We start from the raw sequence: 10,526 nt of genomic DNA on the forward strand, positions 1-10,526 counted from the left end.
AATACAAAATTTTAAAGATTCTGATTATCCGGATCTCCTCCGTCTCCCATTCCCTACCGTAAGTGATAGCATCTTAAAGCACCGGTTTCCAAACCAAGTTGGATGTGAAAAAATTGATGATGAAAACCCGAAACATAATTATAAGTGCCATCCACACCCGCTAATTCTAGTTCGTGCAGATTTGATCAATGATATGGCAACTCCATCCTCTACAACTACTATTCTTTTATCATGTCATGACCCAACAAAGAAGATCGAGTTACTATGCAATGGTTGTTTGAGACCAATCACCGATATGCCGTATTACAAATGTGCTGACAAAGATAACAAATGCTACTTTGTTCTTCATGAATGGTGCACCCGACTTCCTGCTAAGCTCCAGGATTACACAAATCACAAACAACATACACTCATTCTCCAAACAAATGCCTCTAATAAGTTTTTCTCTGTCTTTGATTGTGATGTATGCGAGCTTTCGTGTAACGGGTTTGTCTACACATGTGTGCAGTGTGATTATCTTATTGATGTTAAATGTGCATTCCTACCAGAAAAAATAACACATGAAGCTCACCCGAGTCACCTCATGTCAAGGGTTGAGTTAAAATATCCCTTCAGCGCTTGCCGTTTATGTCGAAACAGAAAAAATAGACAACTTGTATTCCATTGTGACACTTGTAGTGATGAATGGGTACATGCCAAATGTGCTATGTTATTGCCTAGAGAAATCAAGCACAAGTATGACAAGCACCTTATGAGCATAAGTTACAACCCGATTGAAAATCATAAAAGCGAGTACTTTTGTGAAGTTTGTGAGGAGGAATTTGATCCAGAGCTTTGTTTCTACCACTGTTATCAGTGTGCCCAATCCATCCACACTCATTGCGCGCCGCTAATACTTCAATCTGAAAGAGCTGCTACATATTCGCAGTTCTCGAGCTCAGGAGTTTATAAGTTTGTGAATATAAAGTTTGGGGGTACGCATAGTATCAAGGATCACCATCACTCTCTCCTTTTTTCTCAAGGGATTCAGAGTGATGGTATCTGCAGCAAGTGTCATACAATATTGCACAACACGATGATCTTCAAGTGTCAACAATGCAGCGCGTACGCAATTCATTTGGATTGCTGTAAGGATTTGAGCGACATCTAATTAAAGAGTTGCTTTTTGATCACCGATCCATGTGAACGGAAGTGCGTACATATGTCGGTTTATAAGCTATTTCATTATCACTTCAATGGATCAAGGGACAACAGTCAACGTTAAATATTTCCATGCATGTTATTTACTAATTATTTTATTATTTATATGTATAACGTTATATGTAAATCTTTATTTACCACAAATGATGTAATTAAGTTGAAAACCAATAGACAAATCTCTGTCACGTATTTTCCCTCTATTGTTCTTCCTTTTCTTCCCATTTTATTTTTTACCATGTTTTTCCATTTATATATATATATTTTTTAGAAAAACTTATTCCTAAAAAATAATTTTTGTTTTAAATGAAGTAGCCCGTTTGGCTAAAGGCATAAGCCGTCAGTCAAAATCGTCGTCATGGTGGTTGAGGTCGTACGTAGCCCATTTGTACAACAAATTTTATATGCAAAATCAGTATAATAAATAATATCGACAAAAATGAAAACCATGTTTTCCATATATTTTAGACAACATTAATTAACTATTAAAATAATGAAACAAATTTTAGTCAGAATCATGAAAATGTAGATGTGGTACAATAGATAAATTATAAAATAATATATTAAAATTTGGTTTAACTAAAAAAAGAAATTTCCGTTTTAAAATAAAACTAGTAAACTTACCCGCACTTTGTTGCGGGCTTAACATATTGTGAGTAAACTTTGTTAAATTAAAAGTCATATAATGGTCGTTGATGGCTGTAAAAACCGACAGCCAACATTAGTTGAACATCAATGGCGGTGGATGGCGATGATTGTCTAACCATTTCTCAAACCTGAACTCTCCCGGGCTAACCTTTTTAAGTAATATGGGCTTAACAAACATCCAAATTGGCCCGGTCTTCATTTGAACCCTAGGTTGACAAAAGACCAAATCAACAAAATCATTTTATCCGAGCACCGTCTATGGATATAAAAGAAGCCCCCAATACAAAAAACAAAAACAAAAAAAAAAATAGATCTAATTAGACCGTTTGCAATTTATACAAAAACCTCGCTGAAACCCTAACAATTCTAATCTATTTTATTTTATATTATTATTATTATTATATTCTGTAATATCAATGGCGGACGAAGAGGTTTTGGGCTCAGCAAGCCCCGCTCCGTCTGATCACAAACGGAAGCTTGATGATTTGGATAGCGAGCCGTTAGAACAACCGCCGGTTACTGCTGATTCTAACGGCGATTCGGAACCCGTAGCTGACGGTGACGGTGAAGAAGACGGTGATGATGATCCTGATGCCAAACGACCTCGTTTTGATGACGACACTGATGGCCTTGGTATATTTATCTCTCTCTCTTTCTATATATATATATACTTGTATGTATATTGAATCAGTAGGAGTATGTAACACAAACACACAGCTCAAGAAATTTCTAATTAGAAAAACATCAGCATTTTAATATATAACTAGTCGTATCTATGCGCGATGCGGTGACGGGTGGTGCTGGCGGCGGCGGTGGCTGCTGATGTAAAAGGGGTAGTGTAATTATTTTAGAGGTATTATAGGTATTTCATGTAGATATTATAGGTATGTGGAGATGTTTAAAATAAGGGATAATTTCATATTTACCCAAAAAACACACCCTAATATCATATTTACCCAACTTTTATTAATAATTTCATATTTACCCAATTGTAATTCACATTCTATCAAATCTACCAAATCACAAATTATTTTATGTTTAAAACTATATATACTTTTACACCATCCATTAATAACATAATCTCTAATATACCCTTATATGAGCGGAAAAAGAAAACGCTCCAGCCAAATCGCCAATTAGCAAAACCATTTATACTTTCATGGCAGTGGAAAAGATTATTAATACCGTTCATCTCAATGATCCCTCAATAGACATACGACCATTAAAATTTGCATCTGAATAGCCTTTGTATTTGCTTCTAAACCATTTATAATAGTTTTTTACCTGAACTTTGTATCTCACGACTCACGTAATGTTACTTACTCAATGATATTGCATGACTTTTGATGATATTAAATTAAATAAAATATGGATTAAGTAGTTGTTTTTCTAAAACGAAAATCAGTACATTTGCTTAGATATAATGCATTTTAGTTGGGTCTTATGATTGGCTTGTATCATCAAATTTTAGGTTACATATACAAAGGTCTTCTATAGTAAATGAAATTTGAAACTCATATCTATTTATTGCTTATTAATATAATTTTTTAATCTTATATAATTCACAGTTGTGAACATTCTGAACATTTTGCTTGGCATAAGAAGTCAAATTCGGATGCATTATTTCAGTTATTTATTTTTAAAGGCATATAGGGAATTTATTAATATAAATTTGGTTATAAATTATTTTGTAAGTGATTTGGGTAGATTTGATAGAATGTGAATAATTGGGTAAATATGAAGTTTTTAATAAAAGTTGGGTAAATAATAAAATATGATATTAAAGTGTGTTTTTTTTGGGTAAATATGAAATTCTCCCTTTAAAATAATGAATAAAAGGTAGGGACATCTTTATAATGTAATACGAGAGATAATACCCGCGTGTTGCGGCGGTGGGGGTGATAGGTCATAGGAGGTGATAAGTTATAGAGTGTGATAGCCAAATGCTTTAGCCATACGGGCTCCGCCATCGGATTTCAAAATTCGTCAAAAGTATATCGAGAGCATGAAATTCTAAGAATACCCATACAATTTTTAAAAATTATTGATATACGGTTTTTGAGATAAAAGATTTTGAATGAAATAGGGGAATAAAATGATTTATGGAGGAGAATGAAAAAAATGAGTGGTTGAGATTTGAGGAGGGAGAGAAAAATGAGTTGTTAAGATTCAAGGGTATTATAGGTATATTAGGTAGAGATGTTTAAATTAGTGAAGAAGAGGGGTATTTTCGTCGGTTCAAATCATCTTTTCTTAAAAAAAAGGTGCTCCTCTTTTATAAGATAAATATGTAATATAGATATAGATATGGATATGTGAGTATGTGGAATTAAAATATTAAGTTTTGAATTAAGCACACCACACACAGAATTATATAGATACATCAAATGTCGGTGTAAAAACAATGAGTCAATGACTATTAAAGCACACGCTTCACTATCGCTCAGCATACACTAAAAACTTTTGAGATCTTTGCAGGTCTAGCAACACACGAACAATGCATTATGTTACATTAACGAGTGTTTAAGAATATTTAAGTTCGTAAATGTTGTCAAATACTCCTATTTTTAGAATGGGTGCAGTATGTTGTAACTTGCATCATTAGCTGTGTTATTAAACTTGTTAAGCTAGCATTACGGTAGGTTGATGCTCATTAACGAGCGGGGATTTGGTAATCGAGATATTCGGTATAGTTTGAACAAATTATAAGGTTGTAACCGTATGTGTTTTTCTCTTATATGATTAGTAGAAGTTGGTGAGAATGGGTATCAAAAGAAGGAAGAGGAACCAAAGGAAGACCTTGCTGAACCATTACCCTTGATTAAAAATACTGATTTGGAGGAAGATCAAGAACAAGCCAATGAACCTTTGGATTCCATCGAATTGCAGTCTGCCGAGAATCCCGAAGGGTCAGCTAAGGAGGATCATAATCAGGAATCTGGTTTAGAACAAGCCACATCTACTGACAAACCTAAGTCAGCTGATGGTCACACTTCAGATGTAGCTCCACAAGATGATGCGTCTGGTTTCAAAGAGCAGCCTACGTCTACTGGTCAACCTACCTCACGCAGAATGGAGGTACCAAGTAATAAGGTGAGCAAATAGTATATAATTGCTGACATTACTCTAGTTTTGAATGGCTATACAATCTTTTAGTTTGTGAAAGAATCAATTATATTTTGTGAGGCAACAACATGGTGATTTTCAACCGCAAACGTGGAATTGACTTCTCTCTCTTTTTCAACAATGTTTTTTCTACTCGATATACTTTACATATCCAAGTTTATTTCACTTGTTTTGCTCCCAGAAATATAACTTTTGTAAATTTTGGAGGTAAAATGTAATTCATTTGCCTTCTAAGTTGGTGCCTGAGTTCCATTTTTAGGATGGAGATGGTAATATATTAGCAGGTCTTTAAGTTGGTGTAAAGTCGAACCAAACCGGAACAAAATATAATCATATTTATATAATCTTAAGTTGTTTATATAATCATATTGTTTTGTCTTAGAATTGATTCTGTATCACACTGCCAGTCTTGTACAATGCATGCCATTTAACATGAGAAATTACAAATAAAGTTGAATTATTGGACGCTAGATACTTAGGTAGTTATTGTGTAATTGTGCTAGAGAGCATTTCACAAAAATTTGATGTGGACGCTCATCCAATATTATGTTTTCGCATTTAAAATGAGTTGATTAGTTTGCTATTTGGTGCAGGTTGGTGTGCTAATTGGCAAGGCTGGAGACACTATTCGAACTCTACAGCAAAGCTCGGGGGCAAGGATTCAAATCACACGAGATGCTGATGCTGATCCTAATTCAGCCTCTAGGTCTGTGGAACTAATAGGTTCTACAGAAAATATAAACAAGGCTGAGAGGCTGATAAAAGAAGTTATAGCAGAGGTGTGAAATTTTTCTTATAACCCTTCCTGTACTTTTATTTTGCTTTCTTGTGTCATTCTACTTTTTTTGTTTGACTTTTTTTTATCAACCATGGTAACTTTTTTAAGATTATTATTTTTTGTGTTTACCAATGTTAAGTTTATGTCTTGCAGGCTGATGCTGGTGGCTCCCCCTCTTTAGTTGCCAGGGGTTTTTCTGTCCATTCTTCAGCGATTGGTGAACAAGTTCATATACAAGTTCCAAATGACAAGGTCCTTTGATCACTTCATGTTCTTTTAGATTACGACCTTCGCATATTTTTTACCTAATAAATTTTCAATAGGTTGGGGTAATTATTGGCAAAGGTGGAGAAACTATTAAAAACCTGCAGGCAAGATCTGGAGCCCGCATTCAGGTAGTTATGAGATGATTTGGAGCTTTGATTTGTTTTAAGGTTTTGAGAATAGCAAATATGTCAGTTACAAATGCTAATGGAATAACTTTTCTTAATCAAACGTAGTTGATTCCCCAACATCTTCCTGAGGGAGACCAGTCTATGGAAAGAACCGTGAGAGTAACTGGTGAAAGACAACAGATTGAGGCAGCAAAAGTAATGATCAAGGAAGTGATGGAACAGGTTTGTTCAATTCTTTCATCTTTTACTTATAGATTCTTATTGATAGCTGTATCTTCTTGATTATGATGCTCGTTTTAAATTTTACGGAGTTGTCATTTTTATCCTGGATGCGTGTAGCTATTCTTATGTTCTCATTTATCAACACTTTTCTGATTTATAGTTTCATTGTTGTGATTTTATTTTCTTTGCTCTATCTATGTTCATTAGTCAAGTTTATCATACCCTTTTTCGAGAACTCTAAAATTTTTGGAATTGTACTCTCTGTTTGCACCATTTGGTTATCTATATCGGAAATTTGGTAATTAGATCTTTAGTGGTTCTTGTAATTGTTGTCTAGTGTTACATTCTGAAACCACACGCTTTTTTATTAAGTTCAATTCTTGTCTATCTACTGACATCTGAATTAGGTTTATCACTGGCATGAGTTTATCATGATACTTTTGACATCTTTTATGCTTGGGGAGTTGGGGCAGGTACTATTATATGAAAATAATTGAAGGATACCTTGTAGAGTCTGTTTAGGTAAGATGCTTAGGAATGGTGTATGTTGAAAATACTTCCAACTAGAGTGTACCTGTGTAGATGTCAATTTGACAGTAGTATCGTGTTTTGTAATGTTGTATCTTCTGATGCTTAGAAATGGTTTACTCATAATAGCAAACTCTTATTTGTTTGAGTTAGTGGTTCTTAAGTAGTGGGTATGTCCATAGGAACTTTGCCTACCGACACTCATTCTATAGATATAGTTTTATGGCTAGCATGTGATCTGCTGATAATGTGTCACCATTTTTTAAATGTGAAAGGGTCTTAGATATACATTAGGCTTAAAAGAAAAGTTACTTGTAGGTCATGCCCGTTTACAACATGATACATGATTCTTCATGCCATGGTGACTTTAAATGAATGCCATTGATTTGAAAATGAGATTTGGGCTGCGATGATTTGATTTATTTTAAAGGTGTCTTTTTTTTGGAATTCGTTGGCTTTAAAAATGCAGATTTGGCTTATTCTTTCATCATACCCGTCAGCATTGCTTTCTTGGTGTAGCAATAAACAGCTACCATTCACTCTGAGGAAAGGTATCACGCATTAACCCTTGCTTATAAAGGAGGTTAATAGTTGGTAAGATTGCTTCAAGACTTTAAGATCCGTAATACCGTTATTAGTTATAGGCTATTATATGCTAGTCACCATCATAGTGCTCTTCGACATCACCTTGATCTATGCATAAGATATGTGTTGGAAGAAAGTATCATGCCTCAATTATAGATTATGTGCGTATCTTAATTTGGTTCTTTTGAGACATGAAGTTGCTTGATAGTGTTGTCTATCTACTGCAGAGGAGCAATTGTTGGCAGATTTTCTGTTTAAATATCTGTCTGGTATTGTGCACTTAACCAACTTGTATTTTCATATTGACGTTCACTGGTTTTCAGTAGTATGCGAGTTGATATTTTTGTAGGTGATGAGTGTGGGGCTGAAGTTTTATTTGCCATTACATGAAACTTTTTTAAAAAGAACGCCGTAGCTTAATGCTTCTCCAATTAAGACCCGTACCTTTGTTATACTTGATAATGATTTATTTCTGCCTAGTCACTTTACCGTTATCTTAATATATGTTCAATGTGGTTGCATTACTTTTATCATGGTTGGAATTAACACAGAGAAGCATCATTTTCTTGTAATCAATTTGGTACAGTGCTATAGAATAAGTTAATGATGTGTTGCAGGTGTAGTTACATACTTTCATCTCTGGGTTCACTTGTGCTCATTATTGGTTTTCCTCTCTTGTGACTTTTGTTTGTTATTTTTGAAGTTGGTATGCTAGTAGTTATAAAGTGGTTAGTCTACTAATTCTCGTGCTCATTCCTCATTATTAGCTTTCCTCTCTTGTGACTTTGGCTGCATATTCAGCAACTTGGTTGTTATTTTTGAAGTTAATATGCTAATAGTTATAAAGTAGTTTGTCTATTAATTGGTTTATGATTGTTAAGTTTCATCTGCCTCCAGCTTTGTGTTTGCTATGATCCTTTAAGGTATAACTTTAGTATTTACATCCCATAATAACTAAATAACCTGATGCTCATTGGGTCTGTGATTCTAGATATTATTATTTTTGCATCTTTGATTATATGTATGCTGATATCTTCTACTTTGTTTTCTATGTGGTGATATTGACTTCTGAATTTTCTATATATCATGATGTTAACTTCTGCTTTTTTGTGTCAATGTCTTTTTTACAGCCTATAAGGTCAACCCCATCAGGCGGTAATATTCAGCAAAACTTTCGTCCACGTGGATCCGGTCCACAATGGGGACCCCGAGGTGGACATTCCCCTCAGCCAACTGGCTATAACAACTATCCTCCAAGAGGACCTGCCTATCCATCTCAGAATCCACTGTATTCCTCACAGGGTTATGGAAATTATCCATCACAGCAACCTCCACCAAAGAACAATTATGGTTGGGACCAAAGACCTCCAACAAACATGCAAGGGCCACCTGAACAGCCTGGTTACGACTACTATGGCGGGCCAGGGGGTCACATGGCTGCATCATCTGGACACCCTCCTATCCATTCTCATGCTCCTGGGCCTGCCGGTCCACCTCCTTCTCAAGCAAATTACAATTATGGACAACCCCAAGGTCCAGATTACGGGCAGCCGCCAGCCCCCTATGCACAGACTGCACCGCAAGGGTATGGTCATGGTTATGGTGAAGCCAGGTACGACAACCAAGGACCTGGTCAACATCCGTATGGAGGTCAAGGAACTCAGCCTTCAACTTTCCCTCATGGTGCCACTGCTCAAACAGGGTATGGCCAGCCTGAACAGTATGGTAAGCCGGGATACAACATGCCACCACAGGGATCTTATGGTCAACCATCTCGGCAACAGCTGTATCCTGCATCGAGTGGGCCAGTGCAGCCAGTTTACCCACAATATGGTACTGCTCCAGCTCCTGCGGCCAATGATGGGTATAATAACTCGGCTGCAACCCCTGCTGGTTATGGTCAGCAAGCTGGTCCGCCAGTGTCTGGATATGGTCAGACTGGTGGGCAACAGGTGGCACCTGGTTATGCTCAGGCAGGTCCAACTCCTGGCTATGGCCAGTACCCTTCTACTCAACCTGGGTATGCTGAACAAACAGCTCCAACCAGTGCAGGTTACGGTTATCAAGGAGCACCAGATCCTGCTTATGGTGGTGGTCCAGGAATGGGTTATGGTGCACCCCCACCTGTTCAGCCTGCTTACTCTCAACCTGCTCCAATTCCAGCTCCGGTTCAACCCGGTTATGACCAGTCTGGCCCTCAAGCTGGTGGCTATGCGGCTCAGCCACATCCACAACCACAAGCGGGTTATGGTCAGTATGATAGTAGCCAGATGTACACTGCACAACGCTGATTATGAATAGTTCCTTGTTTGCTCTGGTTGTATTAGTGCGAGCTCTTAGGATAGTTGAATCCAATGTCATAATTGTGTTTTACGGATTTTGTAAGTCATTGAGGATATTTCTGTAGTTCTCTTTTCTTCTTTTTCAAAGGTTTTCATTGTCGTGATAGTTTGTTGCTTGGCAATTGGTCGAATCATATATTACACCATAGTAGAGCTCATTTGTTTTGTCACATGACATATTTTCGGTTTGTTAGACAACACTCCACAAGCTTTATGAATTTTTGAATTTTAACGCATCTCCCGGCGACCCATCCAGTTACCTGCTCATGGAAACCATGTCACCACAAAAGACAAGAAGATTTCAATGTCATCACATAAGATAGCAAGATTCTTTGTAATATGGGTGTGTAAACACGGACACGGTAACGTATGAATAAGCAAATATTTAACCCACTTTTGAACCACTTTTGAATCTTAACATAGCTTATTGTAGTTTTTAACCATTTTATAGTTGTGGCCGATAAAATTTATTTAATCTGTACAAAACCATGTTCTCTTCATGTGGCTATTTCATTGTATCAATTAACAAGTGCTGCAAAATATTCTGGCCAAATTAGTAATCAAACTAGTGATTATACCTTTTTATTTCTAATAGTTTTAAAATGTTTTTGACGTATTTTTCACTTCCAGTAACATGAACATATATAGAGTTTAAACATCACCAGTATAGGTTTCAATTTTGCTTATAAATATATATCCATAAAT

General features: G+C 36.1%; 2 protein-coding genes across 3 annotated transcripts; both read left to right on the forward strand.

Annotated features, from left to right (window-relative positions):
- Window positions 1–1,360, forward strand: LOC122608591. Its single transcript, XM_043781687.1, has one exon. It carries the CDS (start codon window positions 194–196, stop codon window positions 1,148–1,150), a length of 957 nt encoding a protein of 318 aa, XP_043637622.1. The 5' UTR covers window positions 1–193; the 3' UTR covers window positions 1,151–1,360.
- Window positions 1,361–2,153: 793 nt separating this feature from the next.
- LOC122606924 (far upstream element-binding protein 1-like) lies at window positions 2,154–9,908 on the forward strand. 2 transcript variants are annotated; one of them, XM_043779817.1, is made up of 7 exons: window positions 2,154–2,478; window positions 4,592–4,938; window positions 5,565–5,750; window positions 5,903–6,001; window positions 6,073–6,144; window positions 6,250–6,366; window positions 8,610–9,908. In XM_043779817.1, the coding sequence occupies exons 1-7, from the start codon at window positions 2,262–2,264 to the stop codon at window positions 9,768–9,770; spliced, it is 2,199 nt and encodes a 732-aa protein (XP_043635752.1). In that variant the 5' UTR covers window positions 2,154–2,261; the 3' UTR covers window positions 9,771–9,908. The 2 variants fall into 2 exon arrangements, with proteins under 2 accessions (XP_043635752.1, XP_043635753.1); XM_043779818.1 differs by having other exon boundaries at window positions 4,595–4,938.
- The last annotated feature ends 618 nt before the right edge of the window (window positions 9,909–10,526 follow it).

Source organism: Erigeron canadensis, chromosome 7, assembly GCF_010389155.1.
Source record: "Erigeron canadensis isolate Cc75 chromosome 7, C_canadensis_v1, whole genome shotgun sequence".
NCBI classification, from domain to species: Eukaryota; Viridiplantae; Streptophyta; class Magnoliopsida; order Asterales; family Asteraceae; genus Erigeron; species Erigeron canadensis.

Coding starts and splice junctions, on each gene's coding strand:
- LOC122608591 (XM_043781687.1), top strand. CDS start 194: ATGGCAACTCCATCCTCTACAACTACTATTCTTTTATCATGTCATGAC.
- LOC122606924 (XM_043779817.1), top strand. CDS start 2,262: ATGGCGGACGAAGAGGTTTTGGGCTCAGCAAGCCCCGCTCCGTCTGAT. Junction 4,939..5,564: donor TGGAGGTACCAAGTAATAAG/GTGAGCAAATAG, acceptor TATTTGGTGCAG/GTTGGTGTGCTAATTGGCAA. Junction 6,367..8,609: donor TCAAGGAAGTGATGGAACAG/GTTTGTTCAATT, acceptor TCTTTTTTACAG/CCTATAAGGTCAACCCCATC.